At 43.7% G+C, this 24,260-nt stretch overlaps 1 protein-coding gene across 4 annotated transcripts in view; it reads left to right on the top strand.

The window, feature by feature from the left end:
• PHACTR1 (phosphatase and actin regulator 1) overlaps window positions 1–24,260 on the top strand; it is a 657,956-nt gene that overhangs the window by 619,351 nt on the left and 14,345 nt on the right. For all 4 annotated transcript variants that reach the window (XM_066268374.1, XM_066268377.1, XM_066268376.1 and 1 more), the window contains one exon: window positions 22,066–22,121. In XM_066268374.1, the coding sequence (XP_066124471.1) occupies window positions 22,066–22,121 (56 nt within the window). The remainder of the gene's footprint in view (window positions 1–22,065; window positions 22,122–24,260) is intronic.

Raw genomic sequence — 24,260 nt, 5'->3', positions numbered from 1 at the left:
CTGGTTTGAAAAGGTAATATAATTAGAGCACAGTAGGGCTTTAATGGACACTCTCCATCATTGCTTCCAGCACCTTTAATTTTATACATTAGCAAACTGAGGCCAAAGGGGTTGAGCTGCTAATCAAGGTCATGTAGCTGTCTGGCTACACTGGAATATGAAAACAGGTTCTCTGTACCCAACCAGTGCTAAAAATTATTATCCTTCAAGAAAGGGAGAGATGTATTCACCTTTTCTGGAAGAATAGGCCAGTTATTAGATAGAAAGCCTAACAAGTCATGTATCTTAAGTTGAGTTTCTCAATTCATGTCTGAAAGAAAAAGAAGTGACTTAACACAGAAGTTTTGAATGAAATTTTTAAGGAACATTTTTAATAATCTAAAGGCCCATGAAAAAGGAAACCTTTAATTTTATTTAGAAAATTAAATTTAACAGGGTTACATTGATCAGTAACAGTACATAGGTTTCAGGTCAATGTTTCTACAGCATTTGAACTGTTGATTATGTTGTATACCCATCACCCAAATTGGTTCTTTCACGGGTACTGTTTCCCTCTCCATCCCACTTAGCTAAGAGAACATCTAAATTAAATGCCTGGGAGAGATGTTTCCCCATCTTAACAGTTATAGTTAACAGCTGGGAAGGTTTCATTAATAATTTTAAAACTCAGAAGATACTTGGGAAAATTTTTTTAGCTGGAGCCTGAGTTTGAACTTGTGCTATTCTAGTGATACTATTATTCAAATTTAGGTAAATGAAGCTCTAATCATTTATACTTAAAAATTTTTTTTTGTTCATGTCTGATGTTGGCAGAGTTCTTTCCGTGGTATGTAGTGCTCTTTCTCCCTCATCCACCACAGTTGGCATCAGGTGTGGTTGCGTGTGATTTTTCTGCAGCTCCTGCATAGACTTTATGTTCTGCCCTGAATATTTAAATAGCACAACTGGATTATAAGTGAGCAATTTTCAGAACAGTTGTTTTTCATCTTTGTTTACTGGCAAGATACCTTGAATCTCATGCAAAATGCTAATAAGAGTAATTCATTTTTTTATTTATCTCCATTGTGTTCTTTTTCACTCTTCTTAGTTAGAACACAAAGATTTTTATAATAGACAAGAAAATTGCATATGTGCTAACTAAGTAGTCATTTTTAGACAGAGTATAAACAGGAAAAATCATCCAAAGTTACAAACCCTGGAAAATTGCTTTTCCCTCTGATTCTCAAGGCAATTCTTTTGAAATATAAATGTGCTCCTATTTTAGGAAGTGCGAACATGAAACTTTTATGTTCTTTGCCCATTGAATCATTAAAACAATAGTTCTTCAAGTGGGTAGCCTTGTTCATTCCTTTGGAAAACAAAAATAGGCAAACAGATAAACAGTGGGTGCTGACAGGTAATTCGTGTATTGAACAGTTTTACCAGCTATAAATACAAGCCTCCTTTTAACTGTTATGATTTTCCGTGTTTTGCTCAGGTTCATATTGTAATTTACCAAATTCTCTCTTTAAAAGGATGCTAAGGCCCTGGCCGGTTGGCTCAGTGGTAGAGCGTCGGCCTGGCGTGCAGAAGTCCCGGGTTCGATTCCCGGCCAGGGCACACAGGAGAAGTGCCCATCTGCTTCTCCACCCCCTCTCCTTCCTCTCTGTCTCTCTCTTCCCCTCCCGCAGCAAGGCTCCAATGGAGCAAAGATGGCCCGGGCACTGGGGATGGCTCCTTGGCCTTTGCCCCAGGCGCTAGAGTGGCTCTGGTCGCAGCAGAGCGATGCCCTGGAGGGGTAGAGTATCGCCCCCTGGTGGGCAGAGCGTCACCCCCTGATGGGCGTACCGGGTGGATCCTGGTCGGGCACAAGCGGGAGTCTGTCTGACTGTCTCTCCCTGTTTCCAGCTTCAGAAGAATGCAGAAAGAAAAAAAAAAAGGATGCTAAGATGGGTAATTACATCTTCCTGCATATTAGAATGATACTATGTAAGAGCTGTCCTCCCCAAATTTGACTGAACCAATGCATCTACCTGCACATGCCACCCCAAGAAGCCCATTCCCTGTCCCATACAAGGCAAGCCTTCAGCAAACCCTCCATAGTGACTTGTATTTGTGGAAGTTGAATGGGCGGCTTCTGTCTGGAACCTGCCATGTCGGGGTAGCCCATCCTTGGAGCTCTTCCCCTGCCCACCCAGGGCTCCCCATTTCACTTTTTTTGTCACATTGCCCTCTCTTTTCACAGTCCTCAACCAACAGAGCCATTTGGGGCCATAGCCTGTGAAATCTGATTCTCACCTCATGGTCAACAAATAGATATGCTTGGGCGTTTTCCATGAGGGAACTGCAAATTCGTATGACTGTCCAGGCAACAATAAAATAAGCTTTTTTTAAAAAAACAAGCCTATATATTATGTCAGGTTTAAACTACCTAAGAAATTAATTTAAATCTGTCATAAATGTATATTATGTGTTATGTGATATGTTTGTTTATTAATAATAGAATGCTGAAGTTTGTAAAAGTTTATGGAGCATTTTCGTAAACATTAAACATTTCTATAAAAAGTTTTCAAACTGCTTATTTGACAAGCCAAGTTGATTTAAGGGAGAAATTCTCATCTCCTTTATGTACATCAGTCATAGTCATCCTCATGTTGCATGATGACAGAGCCCCAAGGCCATTGGCCCTGTTAGAGGAAATAAGTCATTTTAAGGTCAATTAATAGATGAAGCAGTAAATCATATTGAAAAGCATGCTTCTAGCTGCCATACATGAAGGAACTTACAGCTGCAGCCAAACCTCTACAGCTCTGTCTGACTACAAAATTACCAAAATGCTAATCCTCATGTGGCCAAAGCACAAGCAATGGACAGAAATCCAAAAACCAGAATGGAGAATGAGAAATCAGCATGGGAGCCTGACCAGTGCTGACTCAGTGGATAAAGTGGGGTCGCTGGTTCGAAACCCCGAGGTCACCGACTCTGAACGCAGACTCGTCAGGGCAGGGTCACCGACTTGAGCAGTGGAATCATCCACACGATTCCAGAGCTCACCACCTTGAGCCCAAAGGTCACTGGTTTGACTTAGGACCCCGATCAAGGCATATATGAAAAGTAATCAACACATAAATAAAATGAAAGCCACCATGAGTTAATTTAGCTTCTCACCTTCTCTTTTTTTTCTTGTATCTCCCATTCTCTTTCTCTGTCTCTCTCTCTCTCAAAAAAAAGAGAGAGAGAGAGAAGGATGGAGGGAGGGAGGAAAGGGAAGGGAAAGGAAGAAAGGGAAGGGAAGAAAAGGGAAGGGAAGGGAAGGGAAGGGAAAGGGGAAGGGGAAGGGGAAGGAGAAGGGAAGGGAAAGGAAAGAAATCAGCCTTGGAAGAGTTGGTATAGGGGAGAGGGGAATGCTCAGCAGTTACGGAAATAGTGTGCCAATTAAGAAAAGCCAATGCAGGACGGGCCTGACAGGTATTTCCTTCATCACAATGATAGTGAAGAAGAGGATGTTAGGCCTTCCTTCCTTTCTCGCCACCCACAGTCTATAAATCAGACTGTACAATGAGTAAGCACTTGCCTTTGCCTTCTCACACACCAGCATTATTCTTTTTGGCCTTGGGCCAGTGCTTGTATTCTTTATCTAATGTGTTAAAGGACTCAGCTTATTATGCCTCGCTTACAAGATTAAGAACTACACAGCATGTGACTAAAGAATCACCCCTTTTAGTTCGCATTGAGGTACCAAAATACTTCACATTGAGGAAGTTGTGGCAGTTCTTGTGGTCCCACTCCCAATGACTGATTATTCACGGACAGAGTTTTCAGGCATTGGTGACACTCTATGGCAGGAACAGCCAAAGTACAGCCTGAGGGCCCAATCTGGCCTGCTGCCTATCTGTGTAAATAAAGCTTTATTGGAACACAGACACGCTGATTCATGTGTATGTTGTCTGTACTGCTTTCACATTATAGTGAGAGGAGAGTAGTTGTGACTGAGACTGTACGTATAGTCTGTCAAACCTAAAGTATTTTCTGTGAAGAAGGAAAAAGAGATGGCATATTTAAGGATCTAGACCAGAAGTAGTCAACCTTTATATACTGACCGCCCACTTTTGTATCTCTGTTAGTAGTAAAATTTTCTAACCGCCCATCAGTTCCACAGTAATGGTGATTTATAAAGTAGGGAAGTAACTTTACTTTATAAAATTTATAAAGCAGAGTTACAGCAAGTTAAAGTATATAATAATTACTTACCAAGTACTTTATGTCGGATTTTCGCTAAGTTTGGCAGAATAAATCTTTATAAGACAACTTACTATAGTTAAATCTATCTTTTTATTTATACTCTGGTTGCTCCGCTACTGCCCACCATGAAAGCTGGAATGCCCACTGATTTAAACTGAGGACATTTAGAGAAGGTGGCCTTGCTCTCACAGTATTGACAGTGGATTCATTTTGGAAGTGCATAAGCTTAAAATATCTCCATTAGAGGGATAAATCAAATTTATTTAATTTAAATAGGTTTTTCTTTGTGTTAATTTCTCAAATCATCAAAATGATTTCACTTACTTTTACTTATTGGTCTGAATCGGAAGCACCATATTGCTTTGCAAATTGTACTAGGAATTCAGTACAGGCTTTTTACTCGGGTTACTCCCTCTGGCCGCACATGTCAGACTGCACATATGGGAGTATGTGAGTGAGTGAGTGAGTGAGTGTGTGTGTGTGTGTGTGATATAAGCATGCTAAATATCTTTTGTGACCAGTGTGTGAGGAAGTTTAAAAAAAAAAGCTATAAGGGAAAGAAGAGAATTTGGACTAACATCACCAGGCTGGGAATTGGCAGTCCTCAGGCAGATCGGTGCTATAAAATCAGGGTCCTCTTTGAAACATATCTGAGGGGAGGCAGTGTCTTCTCACAAGGCGCTGGATAGGTAAGGCCAGGAAATGAGTGAGACACCATTCATGTTGTTTCCTGTATGATCCATGTAAAATCTACGTGAAGCACCCATGTCACCCTCCATTTCTACTCTCGTCCCCCTGTCCCGGGCACATAGACCCTTCCTGGACAAATAAACTCGTTTCATTTTTAGAACTCCATGTTTTCTGATCTTTTTAGAATTAACAAAAGATTTTCAAAGAATACAAAAATGCAAATCCAGACTGGTGAGACATTCTTAAAATTCATTATGCTGCTGGAACAACAACAAAAAGGTGTAAGTATGGGGGGGTCTTTGCTTTTTGTTACATCACATATATAGAAATATGGATTTCTGAAAGATCGTCAGGCATGGGAAAGCAGTTTGCATTTAATGAGAAAAGCTATGCTATTCCACGCCTTTGGCCTCTAGGGCTGTTGGTTTAAAAGTGAAGCTTTACATTTAAAATTGTAGAGTGATGGATCAGGAGACAGCAGGGGACATGTGACTCCTAATAAAGGAGAACTACAGAAAACTTTGCAAAAGAATTTGACCAAAACCCCTCTACTTGTGCATGTGAGACTCTGTGGAGTTTTTGTGTTTCCAGGTTTCTAAAAAGCATGGGATCCCATCTGAATGTGAGTTATTTCTTCCAGAAGTAGGAGCTCAGAAGAGGCCCTGGGAAACAGTTGGAGAAAACAGCTGCAGCCCCATTGACAGAAAGACAAAAGGAGGTTGGCGGTCCCTGCCAGCTGCCTCCCTGCCTCCACCTCAACATCTGCCTGCTGACTCTCCTGGGGAATTGCTAATGACCCGGGGTGAGGACTGGCCCTTTGGGAGTGACTGTGAAGAAAGCATGAGCTTCACCTAAGTCTGCAGCTCCTGGAGCAGTCCAGGTGTCCCAATCAGATGGGGCAGGAGAGAAGACATCCTAGGAACTGTTTCCTACTTGTCATCTCTTGCCTTGCCTTAGAAAGTCATCAAGGGCTGTATATGTTGTTGATGGAGGCCCATCAAAGCAGAGGCATAGGGGAAATCTAGAACCATCATACTCTGGGAATGAATGAGTGGCTAATAAATTTAATATGCCCTCTGTTACATTGTTACATCCTTGTATTGTCTGAGCTGTGCATGTGCACATCAACCCAACCATGATACTGTTCTTGACAGTTGCTCAGCAATGATCAACCCTGCCCAGAGCTTCCTCCCTTCATTGAATCATTCTTTGGCTCTTGACCCAGAGATATGTGTTCATCAGAAGCATTATTCTTTAAAGAAGTAAAGACAGTTAAGTACAGGGAACCTAGGTAAGGCTCAAGTTAAGAAAAGAATACCTGGCCTGACCAGGCAGTGGCGCAGTGGATAGAGCGTCAGACTGGGACCCGGAAGACCCAGGTTTGGAATCCCAAGGTCGCCGGCTTGAGCACGGGCTCACCAGCTTGAGTGTGGGGTCGCTGGCTTGAGCATGGGATCATAGACATGACCTCAGGGTCACTGGCTTGAGCCCAAAGGTCAATGGCTTCAGACCCAAGGTCGCTGGCTTGAGCAAGGGGTCACTCACTCTGCTGTAGCTCTTGTCAAAGCACATATGAGAAATCAATCACTAAACAACTAAGGTGCCACAATGAAGAATTAATGCTACTCATCTCTCTCCCTTTCTATCTGTCCCTCTCTCTGACTCTCTGTTCCTGTTTCCATCAAAAATAAGAAAGAAAAAGAAAAGACTACCTGGATGTACACATACCAGAAGTTCCTGTATGAGCCTATAGCATGTCTTTTGCCAAGGTTCAGACAGTTGTAAGAATGTTTTCTGAGCATGTCCTGGGTCCACCAAAGTGCTGCTTTCTTGTGGGAGGTCAGTTTCATTACCATGGACATCTGTGCCCTGACACAGAGCAAGCATCCTTTAGTAGTAAGGTGGCTTTTCCAGCAGTGAGGGCAGGAAACCTCACTGAAGGGGCTAACAGCATACAAGGGAAAATAGCCAGTGCCCATGATCACAGCAGGGCTTGGTGACATGTTAAAAATCAAGTGGAGACTCCCAGAAATAATTGGGATAATTTTCCAAGATTGGCTATTATATGGTTGTGTAACATAGGGAGTACAGTGTGTAAGTCACCTGAATATTTTTCTTGACTTATTCTTCTTGGTTGGCGCCTTGTACCTAGTTTGATTCTCTACCGCTAGAGAGAAAAGATACATAGATAATCAGATCAGAATGTCTTCGGTCACTCTGTTTATCAGCAGCATTGATATATGTAAGTAGCTATTAAAGGAGTTCTGTCTTAATCTTTTGCCTTGACCTCTTACCTGATCATATTAAACTTCTTGAAGACTAATATAAAGTTATTCAAAAATGCCTTGTGCTTCTAGAAAGAATATTAATTTTTACAATAGAAAGTTGGTAGAACTCTATATTGAAGGATTAATGAAAAAGAAGAGATAAAATTTTAGTTTTCATGTTTTCGGGAGAGGCTGATGGCAAAAGATAAAACAGTATATATTTATATATTTGATGGCAGAATTTTATTATAGCATCCATACACATTATTGCTGATACATTATTCTTTTTTTTTTTTTTTTTGTATTTTTCCAAAGCCAGAAACAGGGAGGCAGTCAGACAGACTCCCGCATGCAGCCGACTGGGATCCACCCGGCACACCCACCAGGGGGGGATGCTCTGCCCATCCAGGGCATCGCTCTGTTGCAATCAGAGCCATTCTAGCACCTGAGGCAGAGGCCACAGAGCCATCCTCAGCGCCCGGGCAAACTTTGCTCCAATGGAGCCTCGGCTGCGGGAGGGGAAGAGAGAGACAGGGAGGAAGGAGATGGGGAGTGGTGGAGAAGCAGATGGGCGCGTCTCCTGTGTGCCCTGGCCAGGAATTGAACCCGGGACTCCTGCACGCCAGGCTGACGCTCTACCACTGAGCCAACCGGCCAGGGCCTGATACATTATTCTTATACTTAGCTCTGAAGGCCCATATGTGGGAGACTGCAAACTGGCAAAGCCCTTGCAGTTTAAGACTTAGCAAAAGGCTAAGTTCTCCCCCCCCTTCCATATTGGTTATGAAGCTGAGTATTTGCACTCATCACAACCCTCCACCTCACTTGCTTGCTTGAGTTGCTAGAAGCAGTTTGCATGCCCTTCCTCTCACCCTTTGTTTGTTCTGATGTTGGTTGATTTCAGTTATGCAGGGTGGAGGGTTTCTGCACTTGGGAGAATTCTTGGGATGCCTTGAAGATGTGTGACTTTGTATCGGAGACTTCCTTATTTGCACATGGCTATATAATAAAGCAGACCTGGGGTCTTGGTTTTTTTGCAAGCTATCTTCGCATTGCAAAGAGACCTCCTGATCCCATCTTTTTTCTCTAAGTTTATTTCTTCATTCCACACCACTCCCACTCAGGACCTGGAATTACTAGCTGTGCTGGTTCACGGCACCTGACCAATGTCTAGTCTACAATAGATGGATGATGGATGGACTCACACATGGACTGATGGATACATGGATAGATGCGTGCACAGAGAGACAGATGGATGCATGGATGTATGCACAGACAGATGGATGGATGGATGGATTCACTCAGATTAAGCTAAAGGTGATCAGATCACCTTGATTACTTTAAAGTGATAGAATAATGGCCTTTTTTTAATGAAGCAGGAAAGAGAGACAAAGAGTACAGAGAAGGTTTAGAATTTTTTGATTGATTTTTAGAGAGAAAGGAAGGGAGAGGGAGAGAGTAAAAATTGATTTGTTGTTTCATTTATTTATGCATTCATTGGTTGATTCCTGCATGTGCCCTGACCAAGAGTTGAACCCACAACCTTGGTATATCAGATCAGTGCTCTAACCAAGTTACCCAGACAGGGAAATGGTCATTTTCTTGATTCCCACATTTCTTGTCTTTTGACATCATATTGTTTTAGCATTTATTTTTATTGATTCTTCACATAAAGACTGTCCTATTGAAATGAGTGTGTTTTTTGGTTAGCTTCATTAACTATTTTAATTTCTATTGTAACTACTCAGATACTCTTTCAAAGTGTGATCTTCCTGATTGCTAATATTGGGTATATGTCTAATAGTCCTGACAAACCTAAAGGTATCGCTCTGTGGGCTCACAATTTTGTACTGTGGGGTTTTATTTTAATGGTTTGATACCTAGAAACATGGTCCCATTGTTATTTCCAAACTGATTGCAACTCAACATGATCAGTGTTACTTCTATGCCCTGGCTGGATAGCTCAGTTAGTTAAAGCATCATCCTGAAGCACAGAGATTGCTGATTCGATCCCTAGTCGGGGCACATACAGGAGCAGATCCATGTTCCTGTTTCTCTCTCCCTCTCGCACTTCCTTCTCTCTCTCTAAAATCAATATAGTAAACATTTTTTAAGTGTTTTCTGTGGTTATTACCTCACAATACCTTATATCTTATTATACTTTATTATAATTATCTTATAATATATGGGGCCTCACACTGAGGCCACAGCCTCCAGCGAATAAATCCAAAAACATTTCTCTTCTTAAGTGTAACTTGTTTATCTATTTGAGGTAAGGGACTTTTTTCAAGTTACTGAAAATATTTCATGCTTTATATTTATTTTTAAAGGAGACTTTCACATCTTGTTCACATTTTGTCCTCTCAACACTCCTAGGCTGCAAGCAGACTATCTGTGTTATGGCCATTTGTTGTACGGTGGTATTTGGGCATGGAGGGGTAAAGCCATGTCATAGACTCAAGTGGCCTTCTGGTTGGTGGTGGAGGCAGGCAGGAGGCAGGGCTCTGGAGCCCAGTTCATTTCCTCTCTGTTCCTTCCCTGGGCTATGGCCACGCTGTTTGTGAACAGCTGGAGGAGAATAATAATAAGGCGAAGTTGATAACATTGACTGGAGTACCTGGAAAGAGCTGGGTGCATGGAACCATAGTTTTAAGAGTTGTGCTGCCTGGTGTATAGAAGGGGAGGTGGTACTGCAGTACAAGAGCAGAGCTTCCCTGCAGCCTTCGCAGAGGGACCTCCAGTGCTGGTGCCAGGGCTGCCCTGCTGCTGGCCCGGGGTGCTGCTCATACTCATGGGCACAACTCCTGGGTTATTAAGTTATTTAATTATCCAAAACCACCAGTGCCCTTCCTGTATGCCAGGTACTATGCTAAGTCTAGAAACACAGCGATAAATAAGACATCATTTGTGCCTTGACTGGGAATCAAACCTGGGACTTCCACATGCCGGGCCAGTGCTCTACCTCTGAGCCAACTGGCCAGTGCCATCAATATTTAAGTTTTAAGCTTCTGTGGGGATCACCATCAGTTAGCCAGACAAAGAGGAACAGAAAGAATGTCGAGATACAAGGAAGAGTGTGCAGATCTGGAAGGAACCAAGACTGGATCCTTGTGTCTGAAGAATAGGATGGGGGAGATTCTTGGGAAGTGTTCAGATGAGGAAGAATCTTACAAGACATTGGGTGTTCTAACTCCCTGCTGTGGGTCCCAGGAACGCATGCACAGTTTCCAAGCAGAGAACGTGTGATCGGACTTGCTTCTTAGAAAGACCATTGTGTCTGGGCTGAAAGAGGGCCAGAGTGAGACAGGCTGGCCAGCAGCAACCAGGGGAGATGCTGGTGGCCTGCTTTCCTGCGGAGGCAGTGATGGGACAGGATGAGAAATGGTCCTAACATGGTGACTGATTGGCTGTTGAGGAGGAAGGACAGAGAAGGTAATTCCCAGTTTCCTGGCTTGGGCAGCTCACTAGATGTGAGTTCCAAAACTGTCTGGACATGAAGAAAAGAAGATAGATTCATCCATTTGGGACTCTTGAAGTCTGAGAGCCTGTAGGAGGATAAGGCGGCAGGTAGAAAGATGGTCTGGAACTCAGAAATACAACTAGAGGTACAGATTTTAGTCACTGACATCTGAATGCTACTTGAAGTCATGCTTGTTGTTGAGCTCATCCAAGAAGCATGTGTGGCATTAGAACTGGTAAGATCTGGATTAAATAATTGCTGAATGAGCACGTGGTATGTTCTCCGTGGTCTCATAGGAACTGATGATGCAGTGATGAGCGAGGCCAGACAGTAATGCCCCAGTTCTCGTGGGACTGACAGGTTCTCAGGACAGGTTCTGAAGGAGGTGGGAGAAAAGTCAGTGTCGACCTGTGTGTCCTACTGAGGGCATCTGTTGGGAAACCTTGTTTTCTCTTACTCTCCATGAGTACCTTTACACTGTCTCTTTCCATCTGTCTGAAAAGGCAGCTAACTCCATCTGGGGCTGAGATGCAGAAAACCTAAGTTAATTCTGCTTCTGTTTTTCCTGAAATGCAAATACAATTTCAGAGATCCAAACTTGAAAATCAGGGCTCTCAAAACAATGTGCAGTTGTAAATGCTAATGAAAGCTGTGACCCTGTTCTAAAGCCTGCAGAAAGCTCATTAGCACTGTGCAGCAGAACGCATCCTTGCTGGCCTCCAGAAGTCAGACCAGCAAAACCTACAAGGGTTTGTCACTTCTCTGGGGAGATGCTGCGATGCACAAAGATAGCACTCCCCTGCTTTGCAAGGATTTAACACCTCTTGCCACTCTGTTCCCTAGCACTCTCATTTTTCCAGGCTAAAACTGAAGCCCTGTTTATTTGGGGGGCTATTTTGTTTTACCAAAAAAGAAGAAGAGTTGCTTTGTTTGTTTATGGTTACTGGTATAGATAAGAGTTGTTAAAACTGATGAAAAGATCCATTCTCAAATATTGAAAGTAAATAGAAGTCTCATATTTGGTGATTGGTGGCATGTGGCATTTAAATGGAAACTTAGTGTTTTTTCAGTTCACAGTAAATGAAAATCATTTAGCTGTGATCTATGGTAAAGAAAGCATTTGAATTGTGGAAATAATTTTGCTGCTCAGAGATATCTTTTAAACCAGGGTCTCATGGGCAATAGTAAAGCAATTTAAATAGGTCAATTGGAAGTACATTAAATGTTTATTTTTAGATTCATTTCATATAAATGTTTTGGCTTCATTTTATATAAGTAATTAATTACCAAAAAAGTTTCCCTCACCACCTAGCATATAAATGGTTTTGTCAAAATATATAGTCAGAGCCCTGGCCGGTTGACTCAGTGGTAGAGCGTCGGCCTGGCGTGCGGGAGTCCCGGGTTCGATTCCCAGCCAGGGCACACAGGAGAAGCGCCCATCTGCTTCTCCACCCCTCCCCCTCTCCTTCTTCTCTGTCTCTCTCTTCCCCTCCCGCAGCCAAGGTTCCATTGGAGCAAAGTTGGCCCCGACACTGAGGATGGCTCTGTGACCTCTGCCTCAGGCGCTAGAATGGCTCTGGTTACAACAGAGCAACGCCCCAGATAGGCGGAGCATTGCCCCCTGGTGGGCATGCCGGGTGGATCCCAGTCGGGCGCATGCGGGAGTCTGTCTGACTGCCTCCCTGTTTCCAACTTCAGAAAATAAATAAATAAATAAATAAATAAATAAATAAATAAATTTTATATATATATATATATATATATATATAGAGAGAGAGAGAGAGAGAGAGAGAGAGAGTGTGTGTGTCAGGAAATTTTTTTCAAATTTAATATTAGCCTAAGTCAGATACAATTACTTAAACCTATTAGCAAGGTGGGGTAAGAGATACAGTATATTCAGAAAGCATCTCTACTTTTATTCTTGTGAGTTTTTGGATCCTTGGAATTATAATATTATTACTTTGTTGGTTATCATGCGGTTGTTCAGCTTTCTTTTAACCAGTACTTCTGCACAATGTAGATCTTAAAAGGCACAGGGCTGCTTTATTTGGTGAAGATGACAGGCAGCCCTGGGGTTCCCCTAAAATTCTGATGATTAGGGTTCTGAAGCTAGAGCTTTATCCCTCTGGTTTGTGAATTTGGCTCTGTTCAAAGACATATCCCCTCTAGGAAAGTTAATATTTCCAACTACTATAAGGCCCCTGTGTTATAGTCCCACATGAGAGAGTAAGAGCCATCAGTTAGGAACGCCTTTTGTAATTCCAATACCAAAACATACAGACTACATACAGTGCTCTCTGTCCTTCTTCCCCTGTCACAGCAAGACGTGTCCATCCTCCATGCGGAAGGTAAGGCCTTCTCTGTCCCTTGGATCCCAACCCCTCCTGCCTTCTCAGACTTCTGCACTATCAGTTGAGACTTCTCCCTCCTTATATATTTAGTTTCTCACCACCACCACCACCATCACCACCCTCACCACCAGCATTACCAGCACCAGCACCATCACTTAATCTGGATTCTTTCCATTAAATGTGTTCCCCATTAAAAAATATAAACCTCAGCCCTGGCTGGTTGGCTCCACGGTAGAGTGTCAGCCCAGCATGTGGAAGTCCCTGGTTCGATTCCCAGTCAGGGCACACAGGAGAGGCACCCATCTGCTTCTCCACCCCTTCTCCTCTCGCATATCTCTCTCTCTCTCTCTCTCTCTCTCTCTCTCTCTCTCTTTCTCCCTCTCTCTCTTCTCCTCTCCTCCTGCATGGCTTGATTGGAGCAACTTGACCCCAGGTGTTGAGGATGGCTCCACAGCCTTCACTTAGGTGCTAAAAAATGGCCTAGGTTGCAATGGAGCAGTGGCCACAGATGCACAGAGCATCGCCTCCTAATGGGTTTGCTGGGTGGATCCTGGTCGGGGTGCATGTGGGAGTCTGTCTCTGCCTCCTCTCCTCTCACTAAAATAAAATGTGTGTGTGCATGCACACGTGTGTGTGTGTGTGTGTGTGTGTGTGTGTGTGTGTGTGTGTGTGTAAACCTTGCTACAGCCTCCTTCTGTTGTTTATTATTACCGCGGACACAAAGAAAAAGTCAGAGACAGAAAGAAGCCGAGAACTGAAACTTGTTAAGGGAAATCAGCCTCAAACATCATTCACTCTGTGTATTTATTGGTTAACACACAGTGGGGGTGCATTAGTCTAACTATGTTATTTTTCTTTTCTAAATATCGACTGTAATCTTTTTTTTTTACAGAGACAGAGGGATAGATAGAGACAGACAGATAGGAACAGAGATGAGAAGCATAAATTATCAGTTTTTCGTTGCGACACCTTAGTTGTTCATTGATTGCTTTCTCATATGTGCCTTGACCGTGGGCCTTCAGCAGACCGAATAACCCGTTGCTCAAGCCAGCGACCTTGGGTCCAAGCTGGTGAACTTTGCTCAAACCAGATGAGCCCACGCTCAAGCTGGAGACCTCGGGGTCTCGAATCTGGGTCCTCCACATCCCAGTCCGATGCTCTATCCACTGCGCCACCACCTGGTCAGGCTCGACTGTAATCTTTAAATCATGCACTTCTCCATTTCTTCCAGAACACTAGGTGAAGGACAGAACAAATGCTTTAGACCAGGGGTCTCAAACTCGCGGCCCGCCGAACAATTTTGTGAGGCCCACAGACTAATCCACGAAGTTCAAAATATTTTGGATAAAATTAAGTAAGCCTAGGGGCCTACTTGTATTTTTCATTTCTCTAGCATCCTAGCTAGATAATAAACTGTATTATTCATCTTACTTACTTCTATGGTGCTTTTCCGTGGATGCCCCACCCAAAGCCTGGCGATAGCGGATAGCCTATTTATAGCTTTGCTCTGGAATGAGACAAAGCAAAGCTAGCTATGCCTGAAAGCAGCTGCTGCAGCTGAGTGCGGTTTGTTGCCGTAAATGGCCTGGTCTATTTTTCTTTGGTCCCGTCCACCCCGTGTTTAATAATGTCGTCGTAGTGTTCTAAAAAGCGAAAGATTGCGGATGAAAAACGACTGTTTCAGGATAAGTGGGAAAATTTATATTTTGTTATGCAAGTAGGTGACAAAATCAACTGTCTGATTTGTCTGCAATGCATCTCTGTGCCCAAGGAGTACAACGTGCGTAGACATTATGACACGCTGCATGGACAACAGTTTGCTGCACTGACTGGCACAATTCACGAGGAAAAAGTCCGTCACTTGAAGGCATTGTTCGCCAACCAAAGAAACTTTTTTAAACGTGTTAACACAGCAAGCGAAGATTCCGTGAAGGCAAGCTTTGTTGTTAGCGAGATGATAGCAAAGGCGTCACGACCATTCACTGAAGGCCAGTTTGTAAAAGAATGTATGATAAAGGCGTGTGAAATTATTTGTCCCAAGAAAAAGATGCTCTTCGAAGGTAGAAGTTTGTCTGCAAACACAGTTGCCAGCAGGATCACGGAGTCAGCCGACGATGTACATCAGCAACTGATTGCAGTTGCAAAGAATTTTGAAGCGTATTCCATTGCACTGGACGAGTCCACTGGTGTAACAGATACCGCGTATTGTGCCGTATTCATCTGAGGGGTCGACGCAAACTTCAACGTCTTTGAAGAGTTATTGGACATGCTACTGATGACAGGAACGACGAAGGGTCAGGATATTTTTCAAGAACTGGAAGCTTGTATTGACAGATGTGGACTACCATGGGACAAACTCGTTTCAGTGGCCACAGATGGTGCTCCAGCAATGTGTTCACAGAAGGTTGGTGTTGTCGGATTGTTGAAGGACAAACGGAATCGGCTCAGTTTGAGCAGACCTTTTGCAGCCATACACTGCATTTTGCACCAGGAAGCACTCTGTGCCAAAAATATACAACTGAAGGAAGTCATGGATGTTGTTGTGAAGACAGTAAACTTCATACGTGCAAGGGGTCTCAACCACAGGCAGTTTGTGTCATTTCTAGCCGATTTAGAGGCGGAGTACGGAGAGTTGCTGTATCATACTGAAGTCAGATGGTTGAGTCGTGGCAAAGTGCTGCAGAGATTTTTTGCTCTGAGGCAGGAAATAGCATTGTTCATGGCAATGAAAGACAAAGACGTTCCTGAGCTGTGTGAGCCAACATTTCTATTGGATCTAGCTTTTCTGACATATGTCACACAACACCTCAATGCACTGAATTCAGAACTGCAGGGCTCAAAGCAGTTGATTACTGTGATGTTTGACTGCATCAAGTCGTTCAGATGCAAGCTCACCTTGTGGGCAAGCCAGCTGACAGGTGGCAACATGGCTCATTTCTCTGCTCTAAAGTCGTTAGGTGCTGTCGATTTACAACGCCTGAAAGACTATGCAGATATGTTGACCAGATTACGAGATGATTTTGAACATCGCTTTCAGGAATTCACGGCTCTGGAACCGCATTTTGCACTTTTTGCCACTCCATTCGCAGTTGATGTGCAGAGCGTTCCAGAAGAAGTCCAGATGGAACTACTGGACTTGCAGTGTGACACTATTCTGAAACAGAAGTATGCTGATGTTGGCGTTCCAGATTTCTACAAGTCCGTTCTGAGAGAAAAGTTTCCAATATTAGTCTGCAGAGCTGCTAGAATTCTGGCGATGTTTGGCAGTACATACGTTTGTGAACAATTCTTCTCTACAATGAAGATCAACAAAACAGCATTGCGATCGAGACTGACTGACAAACATCTGAAAGCAACTTTGCGACTTGCGACTACACACAACTTCAGGCCTAACTTCGACGGTCTGGTGTCTGCCAAACGCACTCAGCTGAGTGGACAGAAACCTTCTTAAGAGCTTAGCTTAACAGCAGTTAAGAGTTAACAGCAGTTGTGATGCGAACTACAGTTTCTGGTCGTTTTGTGACACTGAGTAAACTGCATGTACGATTGTGCTTGTTGTACTGATTTTTTTGTTTGTTTTCAACTGCAGTGAGAAAAGTGTTGCGTAACAGTTGCCTTTTGTAGACCTAGTGCGGCCCACTGAACGGCTGTGATCTTGCTCTGCGGCCCACATGCTGAGTTGAGTTTGAGACCCCTGCTTTAGACAGTCTCAATTATAAACAAGATTCTTCAACTCCAACTCTCCCATCTCCTTCAAAGTCAGTCTTCGTAGAAGAGTCCTCCATACTTGTTATATCCTTTTTCTCACCTCTGTTCTCAGCCCACCGCAGCCTAGTTTCTGCCCCCACCACCCCCTGAAAGAGCTCTAAGTGAGCTTGCTAATAACCTACCTGATGCCAAACCCAGTGGGCACTGCCTCTCTTCTAAGTCCCTGGCAGGCTTGCCTTCCTTAGCTGTAGCATTAAATATTAGAATTCTGTAAGGCTCCATCCAAAACACCAGCTTCTTCTTATTCTATGTTCTCTCCATCCTCCTGGCTTCAGATATTATCTCTGATAACAACTTGTCACAAATACTTGTCACTGGCATAGATTTCAGGCCACTGAGCTCAGTAGATCCAGCTGCCTACCTGACATCTCCACTTTGATATCGCAAAAGCACTCTAATTCAACAGATCCAAACTCAGACTAACAGTTTTCTTCTATCCTTCTTCTCTTCTCTCCTCAAATGCCCTAGTCCCTTCCAGTATTCCCCTTCTCAATGAAGGATATCACTATTCATCCTGGTGTATGTTATGAATCCTAAGAGATAACCTGTACAACTCCCTCCTCCCCCAACCCCCATCTATATATGCTGTGTCTCCGTGGTCTGTCAGCTTGGTTCCCTGAGAACTGCATGCCTGCCCCCCCCACGTGTCCGCCGTCCTCTACCAGGTGTGCAAAGAGCCTTCGGAGGACTCTACGCAAACTACCCCCATTCATTCTCTGAGTGGCAATTAGTGCTCTTATAAGTCTGAAATGTTTATTCATTCTTTTCCTCACCTACCCTAAAATTTAAGCCTATCAGTGACTTTACAGCGCTCCTCAAGAAAAGATCAAAGTCCTGAACACAAGTATATGGCCCTGCAGCCTGGCCTCTGCCCCTTCCTACCATCCTTCTTCCCCCTGCTCTCTCTACTCTAGCAACCTGGTTTCCTCTGTCCTTCAGATCTGAGCAGTGTCACTTCCTCTGGGAAGTTTTCCCTGATGACGTAACTTGGTCAGGTCCCACTATCACTGTCCCAGTGACTCACCATGGAAGCCATTACTGCAGTTACATCTTATACTCAGTTCTGTGACTGTGTGATTGATGATTGTCCCCCACCAGACCCTTCTAGTCTTTAAGTTCCAGAGGAGCAGAACCTTGGTCTTGTTTTTGCTCATTCCTGTACCCGTGTCTAACACAGAACCTGGCCCAGAGCTGGCACTCAGTTTGTGAAATGAAAGAATTGATTTATATCTGAACATGGCTGAGTAGATAGCATTGGTCTTTAAGAACAGGTCTGGGCGGGAATGAGATAAAGCAAGACTGATGACATGACTCCAGGGACTTGATGCAGGAAGGGTCTAAGAGGTAAGCTCGAGACAGAACTCCTACAGTACCTCTTTCACAATTTTGCCATGTGTCCAGCTCTGCTTCCACAGATGTCCTGATCTGGTCAGCCCTCCAGAGGGCCAAGCTGAGATGCTGCAGGAATCTGTGGTGCCTTTAAACTGCATGAAAGTCTAAGTCATCTCCAATTTACTTATCAAGTTGAGGACGTGTTATTATAGTCCAGCTCCCGAAGATTGTTGATCCAATTTTAACATGCAAATTTTAATCCCTGTTGCTCATGGTTTAGAGCTGTGAGCTCCTGAAGAACTGTCAGTGATGGGGCCCTTAGTTGATATCAGGTAAATGGGTGGATGAAAGAAGGAAAACAGAAATAAGGATTCTTATGACTTGGTGATTTCAACCATGGCTCTCAAACTCAGAAGCCCACCGGGGCCGGCAGTGATTGCAAAGGAGAAATCAGGACAGGTGTCACTGCGCTCACACACGTGTTATCTGAGTGAGTGCTGGGGACTGGGCTACGGGTACCGCACACTCCTGTCTAAAGGCATTCAGGAGGAAACACTCTAACAAATGCGCATGCTAAGGAGAACTTGTAGAGTCACATGCAGTGCAACAGATATCAGTTTGCAAACTTCTGACTAGTAAGTATTATGGTTGTAGTGGACAGACTATCGCTCCCCCCAAAAGATGTCCATATTGTAATCCCGAAACACAGGAACATGTAACCTTTGATAGCAAAGAGACTTTTTAGCTGTGATTAAGTTAAAGATATTGAGATGAGGTTATTCGCTATTTCCTGGTGAGCCCAGTGTAATCACAGGGTTCTTATAGGAGTAGGCAGGAGGGGAAAAGTTAGAGAGAGGCGGAAGGTGATGCACTGCTGGTCTGGAAAATACACAGGGATGCAGGAAGCCTCTCAAAGCTGAAAATGGCAAGGGGACAGATCCTCCCCTTCTTCCAGAAGGAACTTCTTTATAACTCCTGATTTTTTACCCAATGAAATTTATTTTGGATTTCTGACCACCACAACTGTAAGATGATAAAATTTGGTTGCTTTTAAGCCACTAAATTCATGCTACTTCATTACAGCAGCAATAGGAAGCTAATACACTGGTTAAGAGAATGCCTGGATTTTAGTCCTGATGCTGTCATGCGCTAACCATGTGACCTGGGGCAAAGTATGCAACTTTCTGTGCCTCAGTGTTTCCATTTGTACATTGGAAATGATAGTACATACTACCTCAAAGGACTGCTCTGAAGATTAAATGAATTAGCATGCATTCAGTTCTTAAAACCATGCCTATGCATTTTAAGCATTGAATTGGAAGTAACATATTATATTTATTATTTGCAAAAAAAAAAGAACAGAGGCCCAGCAGCATCCCAGACTTTGTCCAAGGAAAATAGGCTCATAACAGAGCCAGACTAGAACCCAGACCTCCTAACACCTGTGCTGTTTAGTGTCTTGTCATTAGGTGCCACAATATCATTTACCCACTGAAGCTCCTTTCCAAAGTCAAAACAACTCATTATAGTACATGCCCTTTGGGAGGGCTTTGCAACATTTTATAGCTATAGTTAGCTTGGAGGTTCTCAGATCCTTTCAAGAGAAATGAAACATAAAGGTCCTCATTAGAAATCATGTGTGCTTGACTAAAAACCTGCCTGGTTAATAATAGAATTTTCTCTGGTTATAGTTGAGTCACTCATTGTTTTGTCCCCTCCAAACATAACCTGCAAGAAAAACAAAGTGCCAGACAGAACCAGGCAGTGTATCTGGAGAGGAAGGGCACTGGGCACAAGCAGACACTTTTGGGCATGAGACTCCAAAATTCCGGCCCAGCTTCACCGACACAAGCTCCACCTTGAATCTGGAGGGCTTGTTCACAACATATTATCCCAAAAATCCAAGCTTAATTTAACACCTGGGCTTTACCTTGTGGTCCCATCCAGGTAGCAGTGCCTTTCTATAAGAGAAACAAGTATTTTTGGGGAAAATAATTGAGAGATGAGGCAGAGCCTCTAAGAAGCTCATTCAAAGTGGCTGCATTACAGACCTGTGGCTCCAGTTTGTTCACTGTGTGATCTCAAAAGTCCTCCTGCAGTATGAGAATGCTGGTTTAGAAAGGACCTCAAGACTGCTGAGTCCAGCCCTGGTTGGGTGGCTCAGGAGATAAAGCGTTGTAGCAGTGCACCAAGGTTGCGTGTTCAATTCCCAGCCAGCACATACAAGAAGCAATCAGTGAGTGCACAACTAAATGAAACAACTAAGCAGAACAGCCTATTGATGCTTCTCTCTCCCTCTCTCTCTCAAATCAATGGAAAAATTTAAAAAAAAAAGATTACTGAGTCCAAATTTACAACCTCCAAGATTTTGAATTTCCAAAATGTGTAGCTATAAACTTAAAATACTTTGGAATACTTTCTAGCAGTTTCCAGGGTACTGACCAAAAAGTTTTTCTCTGGCCTGACCAGGTGGTGGCGCAGTAGGCAGAGCATTGGACTGGGATGCAGAGGACCCAGGTTCGAGACCCCGAAGTCGCCAGCTTGAGCACAGGCTCATCTGGTTTGAGCAAAGCTCACCAGCTTGAGCCCAAGGTCACTGGCTCAAGCAAGGGGTTACTCGGTCTGCTGAAGGCCCATGGTCAAGGCACATAGGAGAAAGCAATCAATGAAAAACTAAGGTGTCCCAACGAAAAACTGATGATTGATGCTTCTCATCTCTCTCCGTTCCTGTCTGTCCCTATCTATCCCTCTCTCTGACTCACTCTCTCTGTTTCTGTAAAAATAAATAAATAAATAAATAAATAAATAAATAAATAAATAAATAAAGTCTTTCTCTGGCGTTGAAGCCCATTCCTAGTTGTCTGCAGCATATGTGGTCATGATATTGGAGTATCACAGAGTCAGCTGTTTCCTGGCCCAGTGCAATGAAGAGAACTGCAAGTGGCATTAAGCATTGAATTTAGAATATTTACACTTATATCTAGGTCTCTCTTCAGATTCTCCAATGTAAAGTCTTGCCAACTACAGACACCAGTTGCCAATAGTTGGGGAGGGACTAGAACCTCTCCTACGAGGAGAGTTCTCCTCATACACTACAGGTTCCAAGGAAGACTTGGAGAAGCTTCAACTCCTTCCACACTTATTTGACACACCTCATTGCAATGGGCGCTGCCGGATGCTGAATAGTTGCGGGGTTGTTACAATTTCCAAGAGCTTCAAAAATTCAGATGTCTCTGTGAATGCTGAGGCCCACTGTGCTTGTGACCATTCCTGGAACATTCTGCCACCATACAAGGATGTAGTTCTCCCCTTTGGTGCCCTTCCCATTCCCTGGTGACTTCTGTCATTGCATGGTGCCCCCATTGTCTGCCCCTCCCCCTGCTGTTACAACATAGCTCATGTCCTTGCTGTGTTTTACTTGCTGTGGCTAAATAATGTGCCCGGCCACAGGAGTGGTCACTTCTGTTCCAGTTCACTTGTCATTCCATGGCTAATAAGGTTGGGTGGTGATGGGTGGGGACAGAAGAAGAGCAGCTATTGTTCTTTGCGAACATACAAGCATCTTGCATCTCCCTGGGCCTATGAGCCTCTTCACGTTCTAACTGGGTCTGCACAGACATGGTGAGAAACAAGGCAGAGGCCAAGGTCCCGAAGTTAGGAGGCCACGAGGAAAGAAAAGGACTTCTGTGAAGAGAAGGCCACTTGCCTGGAGGCCCTGGAGGAGCAGGGCTGGGGAGGGGCCTGAAGGGAGGAAGGAGGAGGTCACTCGCCGTGACATGACGTATGGCGCCTTTCCTGGAGTTGAAATTGAGGAACTGAGGGGGCGTTGGTGGTGAGAGTCAGTCTTTCAGAGCCCAGGATGGAACAAGAGCTCCAGCCACTGGCTCTGCCTCATGTATCCACAAGGGCCGGTGAGATTAATGACCCAAAGAGGATATGGTATGGTCCAAAAACTTTTTCTGGATTTTTTCCACAGGCGGCTGAGTCAGAGGCCGACTGCAGAGGAACTGGAGCAGAGGAACATTTTGAAACGTAAGTAACTAAGCCAGTGGCAATTCCTGATGTTTTTGTGGTATCTTTAGTTATGATTTAATTGTAGGCCACAACGTCTGTCCCTTGAGCCTGTGTGGACATGACTGGGAATGTCTGTGATGGCAGAGGCTCATCCTTGTGTGTCAGAATATCCGAGACAAGCTCCCCGAAAAAAGGGCAAATTCTAATCTGTTTCACTCCTTACAAGTACCCCAACCATCCCCAGCCACTTCCCTGTCATGGGTTGTAAATTCAGAGAGCAGCTGGACAATGACTGTATGACAACTTATTATTCAGTGATTCTGAGGAGCATTAGTGTCACCTTTCAACCAAAGGTGGCGTAAACACTGCAAATACTACTCTACTGAAGGCAAAAATGAGGCACACAGCCATTTGCAACCTGGGACTAGAAACCATGACTTGGCACAGCAGCTGGCTGGCTGCAGTGTTCGTTTCTCAGGACCCCCCACAGCAGGCTAATGGCAAACCTGCCTGGTGCTCTTGTTCAAGAAAAACTCACTGTCACTGTGGCTGTGGAGAGAAAAATAAATGAGTCTTTTGTTGGGTTGGGACATAGAGATGTTTAAATATGTACAACTCAGTTGGTGCTTAATATATATTTATATTGTATATAATATATATATTATATATATGTATATAAAAGTAAAAGAAATCAAGTGTCTCATGGGCACTAGTACATCTCAATTTAGTGGGAGATAATTGAATAATTAAAAAGCAAAACCTTTGCTCACATTCTGCTTCTTCATGACTACCATTCTCACCCACACTTTCCTCAAGATGGTCAACAAATAATATATTTAGTTTAATTCATGACTCTTTCTTCCCACACTCACATCCCCTTCTAATTTCTCTCCAGAAAAGAGAACTCCGTGCTATGCAGAATTTCATAGAAATGCTATGCTGTGCATGTGTGCTCAGGCACAGACACACTCAAATCACGTGAAGCCTCAGTCAGCGTTGGTGGCTGTTTCCACGTACATCAAACTGAAATGTTTTTGCTTTTGCTTTTCTAAACTTCCTCATTATTGTCTTGTGACCCGGTTGGCATGGCAGAGTTTTTTGAGGGTGAGCTGTTGAATGTGCCCTGGGCAGGCGGTGGTGGGAAGTGTGTGGGTGGGCAGCCCCTCCAGAGCACCCACCTGTGTGAAGTTTGTCATCACAGATACCCTGCCTCCCCTGTGCCAAGCGAGACACGATTTCCCCACCTCTGCCTCTCGGTCAGTCGGTGTTATTTTTAGGATTGGCCTTCCTCAGTCTTGAGTGTACCTCACATATTTCCTTGGTCTCTAGGAACTTATGTGTATATTTTCAACCAAGGTATGCCCATTAAGGTTTCTAAGCTGTATAGGCTATAAAACAGAGTGAGAACTTTCCCAGATGATTTCCATGGTCAAGGAAGCATTTAGCCTGTATGCTGTCTAACCAATACCTGGTCTATTTATAAACTCTCCATTGTCAGAGAGAAGGAAAAGCAGAAAGCCATGCATTTATTCCTAAGGTCACAAATCAGGTAAACGTGCTTCCTTCCCCCTCTAACCCTTCACCCACACACAGGCGAACAGACACCTGTTGTCTTCTGAAGGAATCTGTAGGCAGGACCAGACTAGACTTGTGGCCTCCCCACCTGACTCCCTAAACTCAAAGAACCTAAAAACTTCTGGGGGGTTGTTCAGGTTTCAGAAACTATTCAATAGTTCTTCCCTGGGTAGAGGTGAGGGTTTGGGGAAAGAGAAGGTGTCAGATCTTCCGCTCATCTTTGGCTTCCTGAGGCAGTGGTGTCACTCCTTGCTTACCCAGATCCCTGGGGGACCACAGGCTGGCCCCTTGTATTGGATTCGTATTGCTATCCAGAAAAATATTCAAATCTTAGAGACAGTTGCTCATGTCAAATAAACCTAGGGGCTCAGATTCAGGAGACCAAAGTAGCTTAAAAGATTTTTTCCATGGTTTCTTCTATTTCCTCTTCCTTCTTGTCCTGTTCCAATAGCTGCAAATTAAAGAACTACTTGACCAGATTCAAGCAAATTGATCATTTTGCAGTTCCAAAACTTTTCTGAAATAAACTCATTTTTCTTGTTTTTTATTTTTTCCTTGCCTTCTAGAACATTGTTTTCCTAA

Source organism: Saccopteryx bilineata, chromosome 3 (genome assembly GCF_036850765.1).
Source record: "Saccopteryx bilineata isolate mSacBil1 chromosome 3, mSacBil1_pri_phased_curated, whole genome shotgun sequence".
Classification (NCBI taxonomy): domain Eukaryota; kingdom Metazoa; phylum Chordata; class Mammalia; order Chiroptera; family Emballonuridae; genus Saccopteryx; species Saccopteryx bilineata.
The sequence above is the reverse complement of the archived record's forward strand: the minus strand, read 5'-3'. Positions and strand labels throughout refer to the sequence as shown.